This window comes from Pelophylax lessonae (genome assembly GCF_965119305.1).
Source record: "Pelophylax lessonae genome assembly, chromosome: 4".
Lineage (NCBI taxonomy): Eukaryota > Metazoa > Chordata > Amphibia > Anura > Ranidae > Pelophylax > Pelophylax lessonae.
The window spans coordinates 530,970,763-530,998,076 of NC_138771.1; the positions used below are offsets into that span (position 1 = coordinate 530,970,763).

Sequence of the window (27,314 nt, forward strand, 5' to 3'; positions counted from 1 at the left end):
GTTTCTGAGGTCCCCTGCCAGTGGTCTAGGTTCTTCCTCTTTTCAGTGCACCTGTGAACATCTATTGACCTATATGACGCAGCTCAGCCCTGCTCCCTCTTCCCTGAATTTGTGGGAGCCAATAGTGCTCACTGCTACCGGTCCGTTTATGTGTGAAGAGGGAGAGAAGGATTTATCCAGGAGTCAGGTAAGTTTTCAAAGGGGGAGGGAGGGGGGCACATTAGGTTCTAAAATGTTTTTTTACCTTAATGCAGAGAATGCATTAAAATGTTGTTAAAGGCAATTAAAAAAAATAAACAAACATGTTATACTTACCTGCTCTGTGCAGTTGGTTTTGCACAGAGCAGCCCTGATCCTCCTTTTCTCAAGTCCCCCACCAGTGCTCCTGTCCCCTCCCTCCTGCCCTCAGAGCAAGCAGCTTGCTATGAAGGCACCCGAGCAGGTTCACTCCAGAGCCGCTGCTCTGCGTGTCCATTCAGACACAGAGCTGTGGCTTGGTCCGCCCTCTTTCTCCTCATTGGCTCACTTGCTGTAATAGACAGCAGCAGGAGCCAATGGCTCTCACTGCTGTCTCAGCTAATGAGGAGGGAGAGTCCCCAGAGAGCAGAGGCTCTCATGCACTTTGCTGGATCACGATGTACTTTACACCCACTTTAAGGTTAAAAAAAAAAAAAAAACCATTTAGCTTTAGAAACACTTTAAATAAGTATCTATGGCAGCACCCCTCCCTACAACCACTTTAACTCTGTAGGACTTCTTTTAAATAAGTGCTTATCCCTTACACACCCCTCAACTCTTCAGTGAAATAAAATGAGTTGGTCTGCTAGGAAGCAGAAAAAGTAATATTCTTCCAGTAAGCCTTTAAATGCCACATTAAAACGTCAACGTTTTTACATTTAAAAATTGTCCCTCAATAAAATTAGGCCCGGAAAAGCAAACAGTAAGATTAAACAGTTTTGAAAATCTGGTAATCAAAAGAACTGCATTTAGCATTCGTCTCTCTCAAGTCTCTGCAATTTGTAAAAACTTCAGCAAGACTTTAAATACCGCCACATCTGGGCAGCTCAGGCATTCCTGCTAGTTGGGCTGAAGTCCATTCATATTTTGTAGGTAGCCAGTTTATGTTTGCTTGAAAATCTGTTGTCTTTCAGTTCCTGCTGAGTGGTATTTCTACTTCATTCTTCAGATGTTTCACTGAAAAGAAATTCAGTGAGGGACGGAAGCTGGATGTAATGGCTTGACTCTTGCTAATCTTGACAGTCCAAGGCGCAGTCCTTGGTTAGGAGATCGCACAGTCACTCCAGTCAGCGGGCTCCGTGCAGTTCCCAAAGAAGCTGGCGGCAAAAGGACAATAAGAAAATATTGTGACAGTGCAAACAAAACTATGCAGCCCTATACACACAAGACTGGAGCAGTTATTTAGAATTAGGTTACAACCAAAATAATCAACACACACTCTGCACAATAGAACAAGCCAAATGAAAGAATATAATTTTATAACAACTGGATGCAAAAAAAAAAGTGCATTGTAAGAGGGTTAATAAATAAAATCGAAAATACTAATGAGATACCCTTCAACAAAGAATATATGTCAGTCTGTCTTGTTGAACAGTAGGTAAAATATTTTTAGTGAAACATGCAGGAAAAAAAAAAAAATGACAACAAATTGTTTGAATACATTAACATTGTACATCGCTGCCTTCCGGGTTTAGGGCTCCCTCCCGCCGACACCCGCTGTGATTGTACACAACTGGAGTCTGTCAGCAAGTCCTGGCCAATGATTCATGGCCGTGACCTGCTAATCAGCTTTGTGCAAACAGCCCAGAGCTCTGTGTTGACAATCAGCACAGGGTTCTGTAGAGAGGAAACAATCTCTTTTTCTTTCCTGCATCCCGCAGTCCCATTATAAGTCGCTGATCCCCACCATTAATAGTATAAAATAAAAATTCCAGTATATATACACACCATAGTTTGTAGACACTATAACTTTCACGCAAATTAATCAATATACACTTACTCGGTTTTTTTTCTTACCAAAGACATGTAGCAGAATACATTTTAGGCAAAATTTATGAAGACATTTGATTTTTTAAAATTGTATTTGTTTTTTAGCAGAACGTAAAACCAGAGTTAGACTTACCGGTAACTCGGTTTCTAGGAGTCGTCCAAGACAGCACAGGAGGAGAGAGACAGGTTCCACCTCCGGAGGCAGGAAACACAAAGGTCAAATCCTTAAAAAAGGCAGTCACTATTCCTATTCCCCAGCCTTTTATCTGAGAACTTCCCCGGAACGGTATCTGTAACAACAAAAAATACTCCCCCAAGGTTATAACTGCATATAGGGAGGGAATCCCTACTGTCCTGGACGACTGCTAGAAACCGAGTTATCCGGTAAGTTTAACTCTTAACTTTTTTTTCCAGTCATCTGTCCAGGACAGCACAGGAGAGAATCAATGAGAACTTACCAGATTAGGGGGGAGGGGGGGGGGGTACCACCTCCTGGAGGACCTTTCTCCCAAATGCTTGACCCTTCACTGAGAGAAGGTCTAGTCTGTAGTGTTTACTAAACGTTGAGTAAGCTTGACCATGTTACTGCTCGGCAAATTTGTTCTGGAGTCGCCCCAGCTCGCTCTGCCCAAGAAGGTGACAGCGCCCTTGTTGAGTGAGCCATCGGGGAAAAGGGGCATTCTTTTAGAATTTTATAAGCTTCCACAATTGCCTGTTTGATCCACCGGACGTTTGTGCTCGTTGATGCTTGACACCTCAATTTTTTACCAGAATGCAAAATGAATAGGGCATTTGATTTTCTAATGCCTTTGGTCAATTCCAAATAAAGCAAGACACAGGCTCTCGTGTCCAATTGGTGGAATTCTGGTTCTTTAGGATTAGTTGGGGATGTACAGAAGGAAGGCAAAACAATCTCCTGAGCCCTGTGGAACTTAGAGGCCACCTTAGGCAGGAATCCAGGGTCCGTATGCATTACCAGTCTGTCATCAAAAATTTGTAGGAAAGACTCCCCAATAGACAGTGCCTGTAGTTTGCTAATGCATTTGGCTGTTGAGATTGCCACAAAAAAAAAAAGTTTTGAGAGTAGCCCATTTTAAAGGACAGGTCTTCCTCCTGTGAATGTTTTATTCAACCTTGCAAGACGATTGCCAAATCCCATTTTGGCAGAATCCTGAACGGAATGGGCCTAATTCTGCTGACTAGAGGTTCTAACGTCACTTGAACTTTTAATGTACTAATGGCCAGCCCTTGGTCTGCTCCATCTTGTAAAAATTCCAAGACGGCTGGGAAGACCGCGGACACCTTCCTGGTGTCCAACCATAAACAGAAGATTTTCCAAAACGAAAATAATATTCTTGGGTCACTCTTTCTGCTAGAAAGGATCGTATTTACAACCCTGTCTGAGAGCCTCTTAGAATTCAGGAGGCTTTCCTCAGACACCAAACCGACAATTTCAGGCTCTGTATTTTCTGCAACAGGACTGGTCCTTGAGACAGTAGACCTTCCCTCTCGGGTAGCATAAGGGGAGACTCTGTTACCAGGTGTAGCAGCATGGAAAACCAAGGCCTCTTTGGTCAGTATGGGACCACTAGAATCATTGTGGTGTGTTCTTGTCAAAGGGAAATAAGTTTGAACGGGGGGAAAGGCGAAGAACAGATGAAATGCCCACTTCTGGGCCAGGGCATCTATCCCCTGGCTCCCGCGTCTCTTTCCGACGAAAAAAAAACCTTGGCATTTGTTGGTGAACAGATCCACCTCTGGAAGGCCCCACATCTCTGCTGGAAGACGTCTCTGTTCAGTGACCATTCTGATTCGTGCACCTGGTGGCGACTTAGAAAGTCTAACTCACGACTGTCCACTCCCCTGAGGTGGACTGCAGAGATTGAACTCAGGTTTGCTTCGGCCCAAGTAAAAATGGCACCATGTCCCCCCCTTGTTTGTTGATATAGGAGACCACCACTACACTGCCTGAGAGGACCTGCACGTGATGATCCCTCAACTCTTTGGCGAATGCCCTCAGGGCTTCTTAAAACGCCTGCAACTCCCTGCAATTGGCTTATCTTTGGGTCTCTGCTCTGGACCAAGACCCCTGGGCTACTTTTGACCCCTAGTGGGCTCCCCATCCCCAAGCACAGGCGTCCGTGTTGATACGGACAGACACTGGAAAGGACCACTGAAAACCCTGTAAGAGGTTTTCTTTGTTCCTCCACCACCACGGAGACCGCTTGTTCTTTGGGAATACATGAAAGGTCTTGTCCAGTGATTGCTGTCTCCCGTCCCAGTTCCCCAGAATATTGGCCTGGAGACACCTGAAATGGGCCTTTTCCCACGGAACCGCTGGGATTGTTGCTGCCAAGAGACCTAGACCCAACATGACTGTTCAGACGGTCACTGCCAGATTTCTTTAAAGGGAAGCCGCTGTAGCCTTTACCTTTTCCACCCCCTCTTCCGGGAGATAGATTTTCTGCGTTACCGAGTTTATCCTGTACCCTAAGTAGCACAGGACCTGTGTCGGGTTAGGTTTGATTTTTCCCTGTTTATCAACCACCCCAGGTCTTCCAGAAAAGGTCGCTCGCAGGTCCCCTTTCAATTGGGGCGAGGAGGGGGCAAAAAATAAAAGTTCGTCTATATATGGGATGAAGGGAGGGGGGGGGGGGACAAAAAAGGAAAAAGCCGTCAAGGACCCTCACATGAATAGGTGTGTGCCTTCACCAACACCCAAGTGCACCCCACTAGCCAAAAACCGGATTCACTAGGCTCCTGGCCCAGATCCGGTGTCACCAAGGAGGACACCCCTCTGGGGAATCCCCTGTCCCTCTCCCCAGTTCCCTAGGCTAAACCACCCCAGTGTTTGCCTACCTGAACTGGGCCACCGACACTGACACCTTGCACCGCTGGCTACATGAGTCTATCCTCCTCCTGCAGCACTGCTCCCACCTCTGGGAGGACGTCCAGTCCTCCCTGGGCTTTAGAGGAGGAGAAGTGCCAATCCGGCTTCCACTGCAGCCTCACCGGGGGGGCCCAAATTCTGTTACTAGGTAACACAGCTCCCCCTAGAGAGCCGCTGGGCTCGGGGGACAGATCGCCATAACCTGCTCCTCCTCCGGTGGAAGAAACACAAAAGACTGGGGAAGAGGTATAGTAACCGCCTTTTACAGGATTTGACATTTGTGTTTCTTGCGATCTGCAGCGGGTGTCAGTGCAATCTTAACAACACCGCAAACGCAAGGGTAATGTGAATTGAATGCAGTGGAAACTTCACACTGGACCTCATGCAACTTGGATTCTGTGCCTCTCCACTCTTCCTCCAGACTCTGGGATGTTGATTTCCAAACGAAATGTAAACTTTTCCACAGCCCGTGACGATATGGGGAGCCATGTCACCGCTGGTGTTGGTTCACTGTGTTTTATTATGTCCAAAGTCAGCGCAGCCCTCTACCAGGAAATTCTAGAGCACTTCATGCTTCCCTCTGCTGACCAATTTTATGGAGATGCCGATTTCATTTTCCAGCAGGACTGGGCACCTGCCCACACTGCCAGAAGTACCAATTCCTGGTTTAATGATCATGGTATCACTGTGCTTGATTGGCCAGCAAACACCTGACCTAAACCCCATAAAGAATCTGTGGGGTATTGTCAAGAGGAAGATGAGAGACACCAGACCCAACAATGCAGATGAGCTGAAGGCCACTATCAAAGCAACCTGGGCTTCCATAACACCTCAGCAGTGCCACAGGCTGATCACCTCCATGCCACACATTGATGCAGTAATTCATGCAAAAGGAGTTCCGACCAAGTATTGAGTGCATACTGTACTGTACATGGACATACTTTTCAGTAAGGCAACAATTCTGTATTAAAAATCCTTTTTTTGTATTATTCTAATTTTCTGAGATACTGAATTTTGGGTTTTCACTATCTGTAAGTCATAATCATCAAAATTAAAAGAAAGAAATGCTTGAAATATATCACTCTGTGTAACGCATCAATATAAAAACATACAAGTTTCACTTTTTGAATTACTGATATAAATTAACTTTTTGATGATATTCAAATGTTATGAGATGCACATGTATATGAAGGTTGCCATGACTAACCTCCCATGCTAGATGACTTGGTTGCCTTTGGCATCAATACTTTTGAGTTACCAAGAAAAAGCATGTATATTAAAAAGTCCAAACTCCTGATCTGTATATCGGTCCCAGGCAATGACAAGTATAGAATAGTAATAGTATACTGTATATGATAATACTGAAGCTATTGGATTACCATGACGGTCAAGAAGCCAGCATTTTTAGAAGGAGCATCATATTGTAATTAAAAATAAAATAAAAAAATCAGTGCTTACCCGGAGGACTCCATGCTGGTCTTTTCATTCCTACAGAAGGGCTGCTGTGTCCAGCTGTATTTTTGAGCCCCGAGGATGAAGCCGCTGTATGCTTGGCTGGCATTGGCTTTATTTTAATGGACACAGGTGCAGGAGATGGATTTGCTGTGTATAAGGAGGTTAAAACTTTATTTTTATGTTACTTACATATATAAACACACATATGATTATTCTACAGACATTGCGGTTGATTTACTAAAAGCAAATATGCTGTTCAATTTGCAAGGGAAGTTGCATTTTGCAAAGAAATTTGCCCCAGGACTAAGTGAATGAGGTGAAGCTCTGCCGAATTCTATCAATCATGTGCCATCAAAAATCATTTTTTTTTAAATTTTCCTTGCACATAATTGGGTATTCTTTGCAAAACGAAACTTCGCCACATTCACTAAGCTCTGGGGCAAACTCCCTTGCAAAATGCAACTTCCCTCGCAAAGCAAACAGCTTATTTGCCTTTACAAATGAACCCCATTACATTTAAAGCCCGTGTCTGCAGGATTTTGATTGCAAAATAACCGATTCTTTCCCCATAAAAGTCAATAGAAATGCAAAAGAACCTGAAGCAGGTTGATGCAGCTTAGGTCTACTGTAGGTCAGAAGGTGATCAACTGTAGGTCAGTTTTACCTGTCAGTGAACTGTTATGCCCCATACACACGTGCAGATTATCTGAAGACTTGTCTTCAGATTTACCTTTTCTATGTAGTGCAAGGGCCTGCCGGATTGCATACAAATTGAAAGTGTTTAGGTTTGACCTCATATTATATGGTTTTGGTAAGTCTGCAGACAAAAGTCTTCAGATAATCTGCACGTGTGTACGGGGCATTAGGGCTCGTTCACACCATACAGTGCCTTGAAAAAATATTCATACCCCTTGAAATTTTCCACATTTCGTTTTGTTACAGCCAAAAACAAATATATTTTATTAGGATTTAATGTGATAGACCAACACAAAGTGGCACATAATTGTGAAGTGAAAGGTAAACGATAAATGGTTTTCAATTTTTTTTTTTTACAAATAAATATCTGAAAAGTGTGGCGTGCATTTGTATTCAGCTCCCTTTACTCTGATACCCCTAACTAAAATCTAGTGGAACCAATTGCCTTCAGACGTCCCCTAATTAGTAAATAGAGTGCACCTGTGAGTAATTTGATCTCAGTATAAAAACAGCTGTTCTGTGAAGCCCCCAGATGTTTGTTAGAGAACCTTAGTGTGGAGTAGTTTAAAGCAGGGTTAGGTTATAAAAAAAAAAAAAATTCCCAAGCTGTAAACATCTCACGAAGCACAGTTCAATCCATCACCAGTAAATGGAAAGAGTATAGCACAACTGCAAACCTATCAAGACATGGCCGTCCACCTAAACTGACAGGCCAGGCAAGGACAGCATTAATCACAGCAGCAGCCAAGAGGTCCATGGTAACTCTTGAGAAACTGCAGAGATTCACAGCTCTGATGGGAGAATCTGTCCACAGGACAACTATTAGTCTTGCACTCCACAAATCTGGCCTTTATGGAAGAGTGGCAAGAAGAAAGACATTGATGAAAGAAAGCCATAGTAAGTACCGCATGCAGTTTGCGAGAAGCCATGTGTGGGACACAGCAATTCTGTGGAAGAAGGTGCTCTGGTCAAATGAGACCAAAATTGAACTTTTTGGCCTAAAAGCAAAATGGTATTTGTGGCGGAAAACTAACACTGCACATCACCCTGAAGACACCATCCATACCGTGAAACATGGTGGTGGCAGCATCATGTTGTGGTGATGCTTTTCTTCAACAGGGACAGGGAAGCTAGTCAGTTGATGGGAAGAGGGATGGAGCCAAATACAGGGCAATCTTAGAAGAAAACATGTGAAGAGTCTGCAAAAGACTTAAGACTGGGGCGGAGGAATGGCCCAGTAAAAGCCCAGACCTAAATCCAATTGAGAATCTGTGGCAAGACTTGAAAATTGCTGTTCACAGACGCTCTCCATCCAATCCGACAGAGCTTGAGCTATTTTGCAAAGAAGAACCGGCAAAAATGTCACTCTCTAGATGTGCAAAGCTGGTAGAGACATACCCAAAAAGATCTGCAGCTGTAATTGCAGCGAAAAGTGGTTCCACAAAGTATTGATCTTTGACATCTTTGATATCTTTTTCCTTCCACTTCACAATTATGTGCCACTTTGTGTTGGTCTATCACATAAAATACATGTTTTTGGTTGTAACATGACAAAATGTGGAAAATTTCAAGAGGTATGAATACTTTTTCAAGGCACTGTTATGTGCACGAAAACTTATTGGAAAACCGTCCAGATTTCACCTGCAGAGACACAGGTTTACATCAGTTTTTATGTGCTTTTCATGAGTTTTTATGCACGTTGACATCAGTTTTCTTGCGCATCAGTTATGTGCCCTGTTCACCCCACAGTGTTGATGTAATGCCAGTTTTTTTCTGTGCAGAAAACAGCATACAGGTTGCAGATTCCTGTGCAGAAAAAAATCTGCATGTGATACTGGCGTTGTGGTGTAAACAGAGCACATAGAAAACAACTGTTTTTTTTTTGTGCCCTTGTAGAACCTGTGCAGAAAAACTGACGTCTCTGGTTGTGGTGTGTACAAGGCCTTAATAATCTTGAGTGTCTCAAGCCGATGTCAAATGCAAGTAGAACAATCCTGAATGCAATCTACATTTGCCTCAATCTGTACACACAACACAGGCCCTTATACTACAACATACATTCTTCATGCAGGAAATGATTCTAGTAGCTGAGTATTTCTAACTGCAGTGTGCAACACAAAATCCCAAAAGATACATACAGATGAGTGAAGCATCAGACTGATATTTTGGTAAAAGATACCAGAAAAATTATCTAAAATATGGTTTCTTACGGGCTGTCTTGGACAGTGGGGCGTTATTTTCTTTCTTTGCGCTCTTGGCTTTTGCACATTTGCTTGCTGCGGTCTTTTTAGACTTTTTAACGTCAAACTCCTCATCTTCACTAAAACTGCTTTCATTTTCAGAGTCACCACCTGAAATCAGTTAGCAGATAATGTAAACAATATCTAAACCCACAATAATTTATTGCAGCTTACCAGTCCATAGATGTAGGGTTTGCATTCTCTTGTTCAGGCTTAATTTCTACCTGACGATCCTGCCAGTATTATACTTCCTGTTCTAGGGTAACAACACTCATCATACTGCATCTATGAAGGAGCAGCGTTGCCACCCCAGGATAGAACACTTTCTCTATACCAGAGGAGAGGTGTTCTGTAAGAGTCCACAGAAATAACTAACTGAGAATAATAAAACTGATAACAATTAGTGATCGACCGATATCGGTTTTACGTTGCCGATACCGATATTTTGGTCAATGCATATCGGTATCGGCCGATATTTTCGATCATTAAAATACTTTTTTTTTTTTCTTTGACAGGTACTCTTGTGGAGGGATCTGGGGGACACAGGTGGGTCCTATGGTAGTTGGCGCTTACCTCTTTTTGACCTTATATGATTTGATAAAATGTATCTTGAGACACCTACTGTACAGATATGTATTGATTCTGTGTTTCTTCTTTTTTATTACTTATAGTAGCAATTTGTTGATATCCATATCCACATTATCTGCCCTTGAAGAAGCGGTTACCCGCGAAACATGTCGGGCTGGGCTCTGGTTTAGACACCTAGTTCCAATCTAATAGACCCACCAGTCCCACCATCTCTGGCATAGGTCGTCATTGGATAGTGTGATCTACATCATCCCTCCGTGGATATTTGGCTCTTTGAGCTCTTTTTGTTGCATGTCATTATATGATTATTATCAATTGCTGTGTATGTCCACTATTATTATTAGTGTGTGCTAACACAATAATAATTTTTAAAATTGTTCATTTTTTCTTTTTTCTTTGTTTTTTGATACAATAAAATTTGTTTAATTTTATATATATGGTTGATTTTGGCTATTTGTCTTTGATGACAGTGTCCCCTTAAAAGTCCCCCTGGCCCATTCCTTTTCTGTCTTTCATTCAAATTGGGACGTGGACACTTTTACCTCTTGTGATTCATATCCGATAGCTGTCCCCCTTTCTTCATACTACGATCATTAAAATACTTTTTTTTTTTTCTTTGACAGGTACTCTTGTGGAGGGATCTGGGGGACTCCAAACCCCTCCTCTGCACCTAAAAGCTTTCAAAACGCCAAGTTTGGCTGTTTTGAATGCTGTCATGTTTGAATCTGGCGCCAGTACCCGGAAATGATGTCATGACATCACGTCTGAGTTTTTGCATGGAGACCTGATCAGAGCCAAATGCGAGCCGCGGGGGGTTTTGGGGCTTGACGTCCCCTCCCGCTCCTTGTAATGACAGCCGAGTGGCTTCTCAGCCGCATCGGTTGTCATTACAAAACAGCCGACCCTCGGCTATGGACACCGGTATGGGGGCGATGCCTCTAGCTGAAGGCATCACTCCGGTACAAGCACTTTCCCGAAATATCGGTCACCTTGGTATGTCATGGTCTTTTGGCCACTTACACTCTATGCATAAACTTTGCCCACGAGGACAAGTCTAGCAAAACTGCCCCGTGTACTTAAAGTGAGGCGGGACTCGGGCCGACCCGAGGGAGGGCAGAGGCGGCGAGGCTCTGCCCCTGAGCCATCGCATCGGGTCGGGGATTGGTCGTGACTTGTGAATCTCAGAGACAGTGAGCAGTGATAATGTGGGTTTGGAATGGAATGATTCGTAACATTTTTATAATTGTAACGAGTAACGATGCAGCACATAAAAAAATATCGGAGTAAAAGTATTAAACTCACTGAAAATATGTACTGAAGTAAAAGTGGAAGTAGGAGAAGAAAATTATACTGTAGGAAAGTACAGATACCGCCTTTTAGTACTTAAGTACAGTAGTGAAGTAGTTCTACTTCGTTACTATACATCTCTGCTCTCCCGATTGGCTAACCATTGGCTCCTGCTGCTGTCTCTCAGCCAATCTCAGCCAATCAGGATAGAGTCCCGGACGGCTGAGGCACGCGTGGACATCGCTGGATGGATCTCAGGTAAGTATTAGGGGGGCTGCTACTTACGGAAGGCTTTTTATCATAATGCATTGAATGTATTAAGATAAAAAAAACTTCTGACTTTACAATCCCTTTAACTTTCATAATTGTAATAAATGGCTATACACATTCTCGCTAAAAAATGTACAAGTTTTTCGTGACTAGGTTAGTACAGGTGATGTACAACTGAACTTAAGATCTGATTTCAAAAGAAATAAAAGGAAACACTCTCTTGCGATTTGGTGCAATGCGCATGTTACCGCAACACGTCATTCATTTTAAAACAGCACACCAATTCACTAAGGCAACGAAGCTTCAAATCCCAGGAGTAAAATCGCATCAAAATGCAAAGCGACACACTCCTGTGCTTTGTGGTCTGCTGCCTTGAAAAAATTCTGCATTTTATGGTCCAATCCTGTGAACTGGCACAGCCCATTAAAACGTCAGATGACATTTCATGAACATTTGGATCTGATAGTACTGGGAGGCCCCACCCTTCCATACTAATATGAAATCTGCCAGTCATCACATATGACAACAAAATGCACCACACTCACATACAGTATATGCTACACACAGATGGGATACTGATATTTTGTGATGAAGGGATATGAGGAGTATCACAATCTCCATACCTTTTCTCTTGCCATTGGGAGTGTTTTTTCCTTTCTTCTCAATCTTGGCCTTTGGAACTTTGCTTGCTCCTGCTTCTTTGGATTTCATTACTTCAAATTGTTCATCATCGCCACTGTAACTCTCATCGCTGTCAGACTCCCCATCTGAAATAGCAGAGGTGACAGGCAAGCTTTACCAAGAGATAGCGCTTTAATCTTCAGTTAACCGGTTGCCGACCGCCGCAAGTACATATACTGCGGCGGTCAGCCCCGGCCAGGCAAAGTGACGTACCGGTACGTCACTTGCCTGTCACTAGTTTGTGAGCCAATAGTGGGCGAGCGCGCGCCCGCCGAGGCACACGCCCGCCCCGGCTCGTTCCCCAGGCAGTTCGTGCGTGTGACCGGCGGACCCGATGTCCGCTGGTCACTCGGCGATCGTCGGTGGAGAGGGAGAAAGGCAGGCGGCTAATGTAAACAAGCCGCCTGTCATTCTTCCCTGTGTAGGAATAGTGATCATACGGTTCTACTATGTAGGACCGTTGATCACTGTTCCTACACCAGTAGCCATGTCCAATCACAGTAAGAAGCACGCCCCTAGGGACACACTTAACCCCTCCTTCCCCAATAAAGTTAACCCCTTCCCTGCCAGTGTCATTTTGCAGTAACAGTGCATATATATAGCACTGATTACTGTAGTAACGTCACTGGTAACCCCAAAAGTGCCAGTCAAGGGTCCGATCTGTCCGCCGCAATGTCGCAGTACGGCAAAAAAAAAAAAAAAAAAAAAAAAAAAAAAAAAATCGCAGATCGCCGCCATTACGCGTTAAAAAAAAAAAAACACCAAAAATGACAAAAATCTTTCCCTTTGTTAGTAAACGCGATAACTTTTGCGCAAACCAATCAAAATACGCTTTTTGCGATTTTTTTTACCAAACATATGTAGCATAAAACAAATTGGCCTAAAATGTTAAAAAATGTTGATTTTTACATTTTTTTTGGGGGAATTTCATATAAGAAAAATGTGAAAAATATTGTTATTTTTGCAAAATTGACGCTCTTTTTTTGTTTATAGCACAAAAAGAAAAAAAAAAAAAAAAAAAGAATTGTGCTGACATGCCCCCCTGCAGCCATTCACTGGGAAGATTAGTGAACTGCTGTTTCTCCTCCATGAGCGTCTTATGCAGCTGAGAACAGAGGTGATGTGATCACTTAAAAAGGGGGGGAAAAAAGGCATTTATGTTTTTTATAACTATACACAAATGTTTTGCCTTTCATTTCTATTTTAAACCTAATGGCTTAATGGGTTACCCTAACATTTCATATTCATAATATGCGTCTGTTTTACTTGTATGAAAAAGTATCTGGTTCTCTTTGTGTTTCTTTCTTTGTGTGGAATACCTGGTGGTCCTACCAGTCCCCCTTCCTATTTCAAACTGACTACGCTAGGCGTTGAAGCACATCCAACCCAGTGTAGTCAGTTTTCTTCTTTGCATTCTACTCGAGAGCACAGCTTGCCTGTAATCCAATGGTCAGATGTCTGCTGACACGCCCCCTGAACAGCTCTTCACTGGGAAGATCAGTATATTGCTGCCCCTGCAATCTCCACCCCCGGCTCTCTAAGCTCCTTATGCAGCTGAGAACAGCAGTCATGTGATCACTTATAAAAAATATATATTTTTATATATGTACAGAAATGTTTTGGATTTCTATTTTTAATTCAATGGGTTGTTTCACAAGCTAAAGTTTTGCATACTTTAGAGAAATTGAAAAAAAAAAATGACTTGCCCTGCTCATTTAACAAAAAAAAAAAAAGCAGATCTCACTGTAATTCTCCCCCTATACCTTGCACTGTCCCCACAGGCTGACTGTTCTGAAATCCAACATTATTCCTCTGTGTGTTAAATAACAGACCGTGTCATTCAACCCCATTTGTGTGGGCTCAGGGGATCAAGGAACCACCACATAGGGGCAGGTTACCAAGATGCCGTGGACTTATAAGAGAGAACAGTGCAGACATTATGTAATGCTGTTCTCTTCAGAACTCAGGAGGCGCCCACTGCCAAAAGAAAAACCCATGACATCACATGACTGGACCGAGTATACAAAAAAAAAAAACGTGGGTTATAAATTTATATTGCTGTCTATATTCTGTTAGTTCCCTATGTCATCCTGACCCCCTAGCATTTTAAGTCATGGATCCAAAACAAGCATTACAAGCATAGATTCCATGCTTTAATCAAATTGATGACTTACTCTGATGTGAAGCAACACATGGACTCTTCACTAGGAGCTGTATTTTCAACATGTCACCTTGTATATTGTCTGTGTATGGCTGATAGCTTAAAGCTGTACTGAAAATCTGAAGCAAAGTAGACATGCGACTTACAAACTGCAGCATCTGGTTTAAATTCATCTGCATCCTCTTCACTGCTGCTGTCATCTTTCAGGAGTTTTCTCTGCTCTGTGATTGCCTTAGATGCAGCTTGCCTACGACTCTTGCCATTTACTGCCTCTTCATTGCTCTCTGTGATCTCTTCAAGACCTATGAAGTATGGTAAAAAAAAAAAACGGAATTTTTGTAAAATCTTACCTGTAAAATTCCTTTCTCTGAGTCCTCCGACAGTCGCCGCCTCTTCATATTCGTCACATATGGGGTATTAGACTTTGCTCCGAAGGAGTAGCTAGGCAACAGAATATGTTAACAATAAAGCTTTAACATATCCCACCCTCAAGGGGTGGTCCCCTCAGTCAATACCCTCCTACTTCCTGCAACCATATCTCAGTTTTAGTGGAATAGCAGTAGAGTATACATTCAAACCCCAAAAGAGGGGCGGGGGCGGCGACTGTCGGAGGACTCAGAGAAAGGAATTTTACAGGTAAGATTTTACAAAAATTCCGTTTTCTCTTACGTCCTCCGACAGTCGCCGCCTCTTCATATTCGTCACATATGGGGACGTCCCAAAGCAGTGCAAACATGAGGGGTGGGAAACGCATCCGCGCCGAAAGGCAACGCAGTCTCCACATCAAAGAAAGGAACCTTACCAAAGGAAGGAAACTAGCTGGGCAACAGCAAAAATAAGTGCTCAACAGGAGCAACAACCCAGGAAAAGACAAAAAACCAGGGGATACAAAACTTATCCCAACAGCCAGGAGTCCCCAACAAGGGACCCTAGGGAACAGCCGCACTAAGAACCTTGCGGCCAAAGGAAGCATCCGCCGATGCCTGAACATCTACTTTGTAGAATTTTGTGAAAGTGTGCACGGTCGACCAAGTCGCCGCCTTACACACCTGGGCTACAGAAGCCCCATGACGACAGGCCCAAGACGTACTCAGAGATCTAGTAGAGTGCGCCTTCACAGGCACAGGGGGAACCTTCCCCTGCAAGGCATAAGCCTGTTCAATGGTCTGCCTGATCCATTTGGCAATGGTAGAGGCGGAAGCCGCCATGCCCTTCCGAGGACCCTCTGGAAGAACAAACAAGGAGTCCGTCTTTCGAAAAGACTCAGTCGATTTAAGGTAAACCCTAATCGCTCGAACAACATCCAGAGAATGCAATCTCACCTCCTTAGGATGTTTAGGCTTCGTGCACAACGAAGGCAAAACAATATCCTCGTTAAGATGGAATTCCGAAACTCGTTTCGGCAGAAAAGAAGGATTAGGTCGCAAGACCACCTTATCCAAATGAACAACCAGGTACGGAGACTTGCAGGACAAAGCCGCCAGTTCCGACACTCTGCGAGCCGAAGTGATCGCCACCAAAAAGGCGACCTTTTTGGACAACATAGACAACGAGATCTCCCTGATCTGTTCAAAAGGAGCACGTTGTAACACAGACAGGACTAGATTCAAGTCCCAAGGGGGCAAGGTATCCCTCCTAGGAGGAACCAGATGCCGCACACCCTGAATAAAAGTGCCAACCAAGGAGTTGGAAGCTACGGGACGTTGAAACAGAACGGCCAGCGCAGACACCTGACCCTTTATCGTAGCCAGCGCCAAACGCTGATCGACACCCGTCTGAAGGAAAGACAGCACACGGGAAACCGAGTACGTGCGGGGTGAAAACCCCCTGGACTCACACCAGGCAAAATAGGCCTTCCAAGTACGGTAATAAACCTTTCCCGAGGAAGACTTCCTCGCGTTGATCAAGGTATGAACAACCTCTGGAGAGAGACCCTTCTCCTTCAGGACCTCGGTCTCAACAGCCAGGCCGTCAAAGCCAGCGACTGTAAAGCAGGATGGTAAATCGGTCCTTGAGACAGTAGATCGTCCCGAAGAGGCAGACGCCAGGGGGCGTCGACCGCCAGATTCACGAGGTCTGCGTACCAGGACCGGCGAGGCCAGTCCGGTGCCACAAGAATCACCGTGCTGCGTTCCGAGTGTAACCTGCGAAGGAACCGGGACAGCAACTGAATCGGTGGAAACGCGTACATCAGCCTGTACTGATGCCACGGGGCCACTAACGCGTCCGACGCGTCCGCCCGAGGGTCGCGCGTCCTTGCCACGAACCTCTTCACCTTGTAGTTGAGGCGAGACGCGAACAGGTCCACATCTGGAAGACCCCACTTCGCGCACAACATCTGGAAGACAGCCGGGTGGAGAGACCATTCCCCCTGATCCAGGGTCTGGCGACTCAGATAGTCCGCCTGCCAGTTCTCCACTCCCGGAATGTGAACCGCCGTTATCGCCGGGACATGAGTCTCGGCCCAAGACAGAATGTCGGCCACTTCTCGAGCCGCTCGGGCACTCCTGGTGCCCCCTTGGTGGTTGATGTAGGCCACCGCCGTGGCATTGTCCGTCTGCACCCGAACCGGGCAGCCCTGCAGCCGGTCCGTCCAGCGATGAAGACAGAGCCTTATCGCACGCAATTCCAGAATGTTGATCGGGAGGGCAGACTCCCCCTCCGACCAGGTCCCCTGGGCGGACAAAACGCCCAGAACACCACCCCAGCCCGACAGGCTGGCATCCGTGGTGATTATCGTCCACGAGATCGGACGAAACGACTTGCCCCCGGACACCAACGGGGACTGGAGCCACCACAGGAGGTTTTCCCTGGTGCGATGACTCAACGAGATCTGAAGATCCAGAGATTGAGGTCGCCCGTCCCACTTGGACAAGATCTCCGCTTGGAGACCCCGCGTGTGAAACTGCGCGAAAGGAATCGCCTCGAAAGCCGAGACCATCAATCCCAGACATCTCATACACGTCCGCAGAGACGAGTTCGGAACGTCCCTGAGGGACCTGACTTCCTCCTGAAGAGTCCTGAGTTTGTCTTCCGGCAGGAAGACCTTCGCCTGCACCGAGTCCAGTATCATTCCCAGATAGGGAAGACGAACCGACGGACTCAGAGTTGACTTTGGAACATTTATCGTCCAACCGAACTCCTGCAGAGTTTGCATCGTGACAGACAGGTCCTTCTCCAGACCCTGACTGGTCGCAGACCGAATCAGAATGTCGTCCAGATACCCCAGGACAGAAATGCCCTGGGCTCTCAATAATGCCAGAACCGGTGCAAGCACCTTGGTGAAGACCCGCGGAGCCGAGGCGAGCCCAAAGGGCAACGCCACGAACTGGTAGTGATCCTCCGCAATGGCAAATCGAAGGTATCTCTGATGACCCTCGAATATGGGGATGTGAAGATACGCATCCTTCAAATCGATGGAGGCCATGAATTCCCCCGGAACCAGGGCAGCCACCACCGAGCGCAGGGATTCCATGCGGAACTTGCGAACCCGCACAGAGCGGTTCAGAGCTTTCAAGTCCAGAATTGGACGAACCTTGCCCTCCTTTCTGGGCACAGTGAACAGATTGGAATAAAACCCCCGAAATCTGTCCCGATGAGGCACCGGAACCACCACTCCCTGAGCCCTCAGGTCCCGCACCGCCAGGCGCAGATCCCGCAGGCGCTCTGGAGACAGTTGTAGATTTGAGGGAAAAAATCTGCTCTCTGGCCGAGAGAGAAACTCGATCTTGTAACCAGATCGAACGATTTCCAGAACCCATCTGTCCCGCACACGGGCCAACCAGGGCTGAAGAAAACCGAGCAAGCGTCCCCCCACCCCAAAACTGGGTGAGGGCGCCCCTTCAGGCCGAACTGTTATGGGCCGCAGGTCCGGATTGGCCGGACTTCTGTTTTCCAGACCAGGGCTTCTTCTGAGAGCCCTGGCCCTTGAACGGTTTGCCCTTGTAGTGCGGCCGAAAGGCACGAAAGGACCCCTGAGGGGGCCGAAAATTAGCATGCTTCTTCCCAGAAGCCCCCTTAGCCTTGGGGAAATGGGGCAAGAGAGTGCTCTTACCCCCAGTAATCCCCTTAATCAACACATCCAGGGACTCCCCAAAAAGGCGAGACCCATCATAAGGCAGATTGGCTAAGGTTTTACGTGAAGATTGGTCCACCGACCAACATTTCAACCAAACCAGGCGGCGAGACAACACCGCCACGCTGTGCACACGCGCGGCCAACGGAATCAGGTCCAGGTCCGCATCACACAGATACATGACACCCTGGTGGATCTGATCCACCATATCCAGGGTCGCCGCTGAGGCCGAATCGGCCACTAGGACGCGCCTAAGCATCTGCGTCCAACTTGCGATCGCCTGGGCCGCCATGAGAGAAGCAAACAGAGCCTTAAGCATAGAACCCGTAACAGAATAAGTATGACGGGCAAGAGACTCCAGTCTCCTATCCGTGGCATCACGGAAAATAGGGGATCCCTCTGCCGGGATCGCAGTGGCTTTGTTCAAAACCGCAATAGCATGATCTACTGGCGGAGGCACACACCACCGTTCATCAGTGGCAGGCGAGAAAGGATAACGCAGCTTAAATTTACTTGGTACCGCAAAAGGCTTGCGCAAATCGCGCCATTGGTCCTTAACAGCGCGCTGAAAATCAGCATTGCAGGGAAAGACCTGCGGCGTCCTGCGTTTTCTCTGCGTCCCATAAGCCGCCAAGGCAGCTGGGGGACACACCTCGTCCTGCAAACGTAGCGTCTGCTTAATGGAAGCAATCAACTCATCCATGATTGCAAGCTCTTCAGGCGAGCCAGGGGGAGAATTATCAACCCCCTCAACTTCAGCCTCTACCTCAGACCCCACTAGATCCAGAGAGGAGCGGGACCCCGATAGGGGGGTCCCCGCCAGAACAGCCCCATCACCTTCACCCTCAGAATCAGAGGACAGAGCAACTCTGGGCCGTTTAGTAGATTGAGCAGCCACCAGCATTTGCACCTGTGCAGCAAGGCCAGCCACAATAGTGGCCAAATCCCCCCCAGGGGGGGAAACAGCGGTCCCCTGGCTTTCCACCAAGACTGTGGGAAATTTGCCCTCCTGAGAATCCATTGCCCCTGTATGCCAGACAACCAAGGGTTAACTGCCCCCTTACAGCAAGCGCGGCAAGCGCAGCCCACCGCACCACACTCAGGCACAATGAGACCCCCACAGGGAATATACAGACTGAATACAGGCAATGGAACACAGGAATAGAAGGATAAAACCTGAGGAGACTCCGCTGCAGCTGCTGCCTCGATCGGTGCTTCCAGGAGAGAGGAAGTGATGCTGCCAGGGCGCTCTATGTAAGCCTATGGAGGCTACAAGAAAATGGCCGCCGTGCATGTAAACCATGCGGCCGGAGCGGGCGCCGGTAAAATGGCGCCGTTTGGCGCCGAAATCGCCGCTCCACAGTGCATAAAATCACACACAATATCATCCCATAATATGGATACATGTTAGATCGCCGCAGCGATCGCTGTATATGCCCCAACATGCCATTAAAAACATGCCCCACAGCACACAGCTCCTCACACTGCCCAGCCTGACATACTCAGTGTCATACAGCTCCCCCCCCCCCTTGCAGCCCACAGCATGCAGCCGAGAGATAGGGAGACAAGCAGTGTGATTAAAGGCAGGTTACACAGTCCCAGACTGAGACCCCCCCAGACAGACAGGTCCCCACATAGATACACTTACCTCACATGGCGTGGGGAACCCGCACAGGCGAACAAGCCGCTGCACATGAGGCAGGGAGAGTCGCTACTCAAGACGCACACAATGGCGGTTCAGAAACCGCACAGCGTCCGGTGAGGTAGCCACCTCACCAATCATCCCTGCACCGAACAGGGATGGGTCGTTCACCGTGCCAGGAGCGTTACCTGGCTGAACGCTCGATGGCAGACTGGGAAGCCACTGACCCACGACCTGCGACCAGGGGGATCAGCCCGAGACCCAGTCCGCATGATCCTCTTCGTCCGAAGAACTAACTAATGCTGACAAAAATAACAGCTAAGTAAAGGTAGAGAGAAAACTCAAACAAAATATCAAAAAGAAGAAAGAGTCTGGGACAAAAAGTCCCAGCACAGAGAGAGCCAGCCACTCCTGACAAGCTAGACATTAAAACTGAGATATGGTTGCAGGAAGTAGGAGGGTATTGACTGAGGGGACCACCCCTTGAGGGTGGGATATGTTAAAGCTTTATTGTTAACATATTCTGTTGCCTAGCTACTCCTTCGGAGCAAAGTCTAATACCCCATATGTGACGAATATGAAGAGGCGGCGACTGTCGGAGGACGTAAGAGAAAATAATAATTTTTGACTTACCGTACTGTAAAATCCTTCTCTTGGAGTATATTGTGGGACACAGGATGAGTATTCAGGTACATTGCATTATGTTTCTGCCTTTAGATTGGTCACTGGCAAACAAAGATGTAAGGACAGCCTACTCCCAATCATGACTCAGTTTTGTTAACAAGCAAAAGTAGGAATGGATCATACGAGGGAGGCACTAGTGTCCTATAATTTTTTCAAAGAAATTCACTGCCAGAGCAGAAAGGGTTAATGCCATCTGTGACCAGGTGACTTGTAATGCAGCAGGGAGCCCAAGTACTGTCCCAGGGATCATAGAACCAATGCAGGTGCAGAAGAGATGGCTAGAAGGCTACGAGGTCCGTGCTCACTCAAAGAAAAAGGAATGTGCACTACAGCTAACAGAAGGGAGCTGCAGAAGGGCTGAGAGCCTGGGCAGCCATGGAAGTTAGGACCTGGACCTGTAAAGCCCTCTGAGATGGATTCAGCATCTTGCGCCATAGGTACATAGGCGAGCTTCTAACGCAATGTCCAAAGCAGTAGACCCATTACAGACCGGTGACTCCGGCTTATCTCTCCCCGTCTGACATCTCCAGGGGGCAGGGCCAGGAGAAGAGTGCCAAGAGTCACGTGACAGCCGAGCAGCGCTGTGAAAACAGGTACAAATCCACTTTCGTTTTATTAAAGCACAGGCACTAGGATACAGTTTGTAATCTAACAGAGGGGATGGTGTAAAGATCACAGTTAGGAGCTGGGAGGAAAGGGGAGCAGAGCGGCGCTAGTGAGCTGACAGGCAGGGAAGGGAGGGTGGAGGAGGACAGAGGGAGACAGAGGAGAGCTAAGGATGGCTGCGGATGACGGAGGCACATACGCTGACCATGGTGTCAGGGCTCAGCAGCCATGATATACTGTGGTCAGTGTGCAGAGGGGAGGGTAGAAACTGGCAGGATCAGCCAAGTATTTTAGGTGATACGGGGGGCCAAATTACACAGCACAAGCACTGTGCTGTATATCATGCTTTAAGGGAACAGGATCCATTTTTTTTAGGGTAACAAAGTGTTTGTAAAACTCCAACTTTTTGTTTTATTTTTTTGATAAAGTAGGGAATGGTTGGAGGGATTCCTCTTCATTTCCTGCCCCATAGACAGAGCAGGAAACAAATGGTAATCTATCTGAAGTGGCAGAGAAGTACTCAAAAGTGTTTTTTTTTTCAACCATTATTCCTTTGTCAACTCAAAACTTTGGGATTCCCTACACTTTCTGTCCTGGGAACAACTGGAGGCTAAAATACCCCCCAGACAGAATCAAAAAAGCCAACAGAGTTCAGCAAACTTTCTCATTCTACCAAAAAAAAAAAAAGTTTTGGCTTTGCATACACTAGAAGGTCCTTATTCCTGCATATGTCCAGTTTTCAGGGAAGGGTAGAGAGGTCATATATACATACAATCTGATACAGCAACATTTCCAGGTACATAATGGCTCTCTATAAATGCATGATATAATTTAGAGAAAGATTGCAACAAATTGTATTACCCAGAACACTGCTGTCCACGCTACAATTTGAGAAAGACGTTTCTGGATCTTTTCCCTCAGTGGGAAGTAAGGCAGGAGACACTGCAAAAACACAAGGAAAGCAAACTGAGCCATAGGTATAAACAAGTATTCAACAGCAAAACCATTTAAACTTTTTTTTTTTAAAAAAAAATCATAGTCAGGTTGAAAAAAAAGACACAAGTCCATCTAGTTCAACCAAAAAAAAAAAACACAAAACCATACAATCCCATATACACAATCCTATACCCACATTTGATACAGAGGAAGAGGAAACCCCCCCAAAGCACAATCCAATTTGCTCCAGCAGTGGAAAAAATCCTTCCTGATCCCCTGAGAGGCAATCAGATATTCCCTGGATCAACTTTACCTATAAATGTGTGTACCCATTTATATTATGTACATTTAGGAAAGAATCCAGGCCTTTTTTAAAGCAATCTATTGAGCTGGCCAGAACCACCTCTGGAGGAAGTCCATTCCACATCTCTTACTGTGAAGAAACCTTTACGTATTTGGAGATGAAACCTCTCTTCCTCTAGACGTGAAGAGTTCCCCCTTGACCTCTGTGATGACCTTAAAGAGAATAACTCAGCACTAAGTTTACTATACAGACCCGTTATGTATTTGTATATGTTGATCAAATCCCCCCTTAATCTCCTCTTCTCAATAGAGAATAAATTCAGTACCTCTAATATTTTCTCATAGCTGAGCTCCTCCATGCCTCTGATCAGTTTGGTTGCCCTTCTCTGCACTTTCCCCAGTTCCCCAATATCCCTTTTTGAGAACTGGTGCCCAAAACTAAACTGCATATTTCAGATGAGGTCTCACTAATGATTTGTACAGGGGAAAATTGATAATTCTCTCTCTGGAGTCCATACCTCTCTTAATACAAGAAATGACTTTGCTTGCTTTGGAAACTGCAGCTTGGCATTGCATGCTAACATTAAGCTTAGGATTTACCAAAACCCCCAGATCCTTCTCCATCATGGCTTCCCACAGTTCTACTCCCCCTAGTATGTATGATGCATGCATGTTCTTAGCCCTTAAGTGCATAACTTTACATTTATCAACATTAAACCTCATTTGCCACAGTCGCCCAATTAAACAGCGCATTGAGGTCAGCTTGTAAATTGGAGACATCCTGTAAGGAAGTTATTCCACTGTAAAGCTTGGTGTCATCTGCAAACACTGAAATGGTACTTTTAATCCCAGACCTATATCATTTATAAAATGTATTAAAAGTAAGGGTCCCAAACTGAACCTTGGGGTACACCACTGATAACCTTAGACCATTCAGAGTAAGAATCATTAACCACTACTCTCTGAATTCTATCTTTTAGCCAATTTTCTACATATTTACAAACGGATCTTTCCAAGCCTGTAGACTTTACCTTACACATTAGCCGTATGTGGGGAACTGTGTCAAACGCTTTTGCAAAATCCAAGTATAGTGCATCCAACAGCCACCTTTCTGTCCAAGATTTTACTTACGTCCACAAAAAGAAATCAGGTTTGTTTGACAACTTCTGTCTTTCATGAATCCATGCTGTCTGTTGCTTAACCACTTCCTGACCACCCGCCGCAGTTTTACTGCGGCAGGGTGGCTCTCCTGCGCAAACTGACGTAGGTCTACATCGGTCGCACGCGGGAAGCTAGGGGGCGAGCGCGTGCCTGTGGCGGCGCGCTTTCACCTTCACTTGGCAGCGGGGAAGCCGATGCACGGGTCAGACGGCTCCGATTGCCGCCTGACACCCGCGATCGCTCCCCGCTGAGAGGGAAGGACGGTCAGCTGTTGTAAACACAGCCGACTACTCTTCTCCTTGAAATGACCACAGAGCGCCTGTGATCCTTCTATATAGGATCACATGTCTCTATGGTCATTTCACAAACCGCGCCCCCCCCCACAGTTAGAATCACTCCCCTAGGCCCACATTTAACCCATTGATCACCCATAGGGTTAACCCCTTCCCTGTCAGTGTCATTATTACAGTAACAGTGCATATTTTTAGCACTGATTACAGTAGTATTGTCACTGGTACCCCCAAAAGCGTCAAACATGTCAGTTAGGGGTACGATCTGTCCGCCGCAACGTCGCAGTCCTGTAAAAAAAAAAAGAAAAAAGAAAAACGCAGATCACCACCATTACTAGTAAAAAAAAAAAAAATGACAATTCTTTCCCGTAGTTAGTAGACGTGATAACTTTTGCATAAATCAATCAAAATACGATTATTGCGATTTTTTTTTTTTTGCCAAAAATATGTAGCAGAAAACAAATTCGCCTAAAATGTTAAAAAAAAAATAGATTTTTAATTTTTTTTGAGAATGTCATATAGTAGAATGTGAAAAAATTGCTTTTTTTTTCCCCACCTCAAAATTGTCGCTCTTTTTTTGTTTATAGCGCAAAAAATAAAAAAATTGCACAGGTGATCAAATACCTCCAAAAGAAATCTCTATTTGTGGGGGGGGGGGGGGGGGGGGGGAAAGGACATCAATTTTATTTGGGTACAGCGACGCAACTGTCCGTTAAAGTAACGCAGTGCCGAATCGTAAATAGGGCCTGGTCATTAAGGGGGCAAATCCTTTCGGTCTTAAAGTGGTTAAAAATGGGATTTTGACTTACTGTAAAATCCATTTCTATGATGTTCTGAGCGCCTGAGTAGAATGCGCCTTGACAGGGAAAGGAGGAACCTGATCCTTGATGGAATAGGCCTGAATCACTGTCTGTCTGATCCATCTGGAAATGGTCACAGAGGAAGCGGACAACCCTTTCCGAGACCCATCCGTAAGCACAAATAGTGAGTCTGACTTCCTAAAAGACTCTGTAGCTGCCAGGTACTCCCGAATCGCCCGGAGCACATCCAAGGCATGCAAAGCAATTTGTTTCGGATGTGTTGGCCTGGGGGCACAGGGAAGGCAACACAATGTCTTCATTCAAATGAAAATCAGAGACAACCCTTGGAAGGAATGACAGACAGGGATGAAGAACCACCTTAGCTCTGTGAACAACCAAGGTGAACAACAGGATAATACCTCCAATTCCGACACCCTGCACGCAGAAGTAATAGCCACCAAAAAGGTCACCTTCTGGATTTGCACAGAGCAGCCAAGATCCTACTCTACTCAGGTCTCTCTTTCCAGGTCCTGGCTCCTCCCTCCAATAGCAAGCAGCTTGCTATGGGCGCACCTGAGCCAAGCTACAGCTTTGTCTGTCTATTCCGGCACGAAGCTGCTGTTTGGCCCCGCCCCTTCTCTGTCCTAAATGGCTGACTGACTTTGATTGACAGCCACGGGAGCCTATGGCACCGCTGCTGTGTCTCAGCCAATTTAGGAGGGAGAGTGCCGGACGGCCGAAGGACTCGTGGACATCAGAGATCGGGTTCAGGTGATTATTAGGGGGGGGGGGGGGGGGTTGCTACACACAGAAGGCTTTTTATCTTAATGCATAGCATGCATACGGATTAAAAACCTTCTGACTTTACAACTCTAAGAATTCCAGGAAAGAGAAAGATATCTGGATATAAAATCTGCTGGTTTACTAACGGCCTGTTCACACCTGAGCCTTTTTCAGCTCAGAAAACACCCATCTCTGAAGTTCCAAAACGCCCAACAAGCAAAATCCCATTTATTTAAATAGCCCCAAATGAGTGTTTTGTCGCCTGAAGCAAAACGCCTGAAGCTCAAAAAAGTACACAAGCTTCTTTTTTGGCAGATTACAAGCGTTTTTGGTCAGACGTCAATACCTGCCTCCAAACACCTGCAAAAAACGCCTGAAAATGATATGCTCAGGTGTGAATCGAGCCTAATAGTGAAGTGTAACAAGGTGTGCTACCTCATGGAGCTCTTTTGTTTACAATTTAATTTTAATAAAATGCTGACTGTATAGCTATATAAACTTTTTGCTATATAGCCCTCCTCTCCTCTTTCCAAATCACAGAATGTTTTGTATTCTGTGAACGCATTCACAAAATTGGACGCATTCTGTGAAAGGACCGGAGAAAGGAGGGGTGGGCAGTAGCGCTGCTTTGTAGGAGAGCTGCATCTTTCTTATCGAAGTATGAGCTGTGCCATCAGTGTTTTGCAAAATTGTAAAAATGTGAATAAAAGAGAGAGAGAGAGATCCAGGATGTGGCATACTTCTCTTTACATGTAACGATTAGTAAGCCAGCAGATTTTAAACATGGATATTTTCTTTGAGGACATTTTCTTTAGGGAACACACATGAAACCATCAGGTGTTTGCAACATATTATTTATATATACACGTATTCCCTAATAGCAATATCTGTTAGCCCTCAAACTATATAATACATGAAGCCAGTCTAGCATATGACTGTTAACATATAGTAAGCATACCAGTTCTGGGAGTATTTTCATCATTTTCTATAATCACTGATGTTTTCTGTACAGACAAAGCCAAAGCCACTTCCAGATCTCTCTGGTAAATTTTTTCATCCAAAGGCAACCTTAAAAAACAAAAGGTTTATGAAAAGCTTTATTATATGTTTATACAGAGTACAGACAACCTACCTGAAACTTAAGAGTACAATTCCCAAGTTAGTATGGATCATAAGGTCCTTATAAAAGCCACTAATGTGACTATAAGGCTGGCCATAGACGGAGTGAATTTCTTTCCTGCAAACACAGTGTTGACAGGAGAATCCCTCCCGGCAAGACATTGTATTCTCCTGGTCGGGGGAAGCCGTTCTGTCGGGAGAAGAAAGTGATTATTGCTAGTGGCCACCAGCCGCTAGCGATAATCTCTTTTAAAATCCAGCAGGCTGGTTGTACCCAAGTTGATCGATCAACTTGGGTTCATTAAGCCTGCCCATACGTGGTTTGAATCTCGACCGGTTCCTGCTCAACCGGCCGAGATTCAAACTGTCTATGGCCGGCCCAAATGAGAATCTTATTCAGATGGTATGGAAAAAACTATTGGGCTAATGTACTAATGGAACATAAAAAAATGAGCAGGATTCACCTAAATTATACAATCATTTGAAAAGGAAATTGCTAATTATTTTATTTTCACATCATTGGGTAATCAGAGCTACAGATTCAGTTAGGATACTAAACGTTTTTAGTAACTCAACCCTTATACCTTGTTTTCTTGCTATAAAATGTAGATTAGCAATATCTCCTCCCCTCGCTATTATA

At 45.5% G+C, this 27,314-nt stretch overlaps 1 protein-coding gene across 1 annotated transcript in view; it reads right to left on the reverse strand.

The window, feature by feature from the left end:
* Positions 1-1,092: 1,092 nt before the first annotated feature.
* RAD51AP1 (RAD51 associated protein 1) overlaps positions 1,093-27,314 on the reverse strand; it is a 35,944-nt gene continuing 9,722 nt past the window's right edge. The window contains exons 4-10 of the mRNA XM_082256237.1: positions 26,514-26,623; positions 22,144-22,224; positions 14,422-14,577; positions 12,057-12,200; positions 9,259-9,399; positions 6,356-6,499; positions 1,093-1,334 (exon numbers count right to left, since the gene is read on the reverse strand). Coding sequence (XP_082112363.1) covers positions 1,207-1,334; positions 6,356-6,499; positions 9,259-9,399; positions 12,057-12,200; positions 14,422-14,577; positions 22,144-22,224; positions 26,514-26,623 — 904 coding nt within the window. The 3' untranslated portion in view covers positions 1,093-1,206. The remainder of the gene's footprint in view (positions 1,335-6,355; positions 6,500-9,258; positions 9,400-12,056; positions 12,201-14,421; positions 14,578-22,143; positions 22,225-26,513; positions 26,624-27,314) is intronic.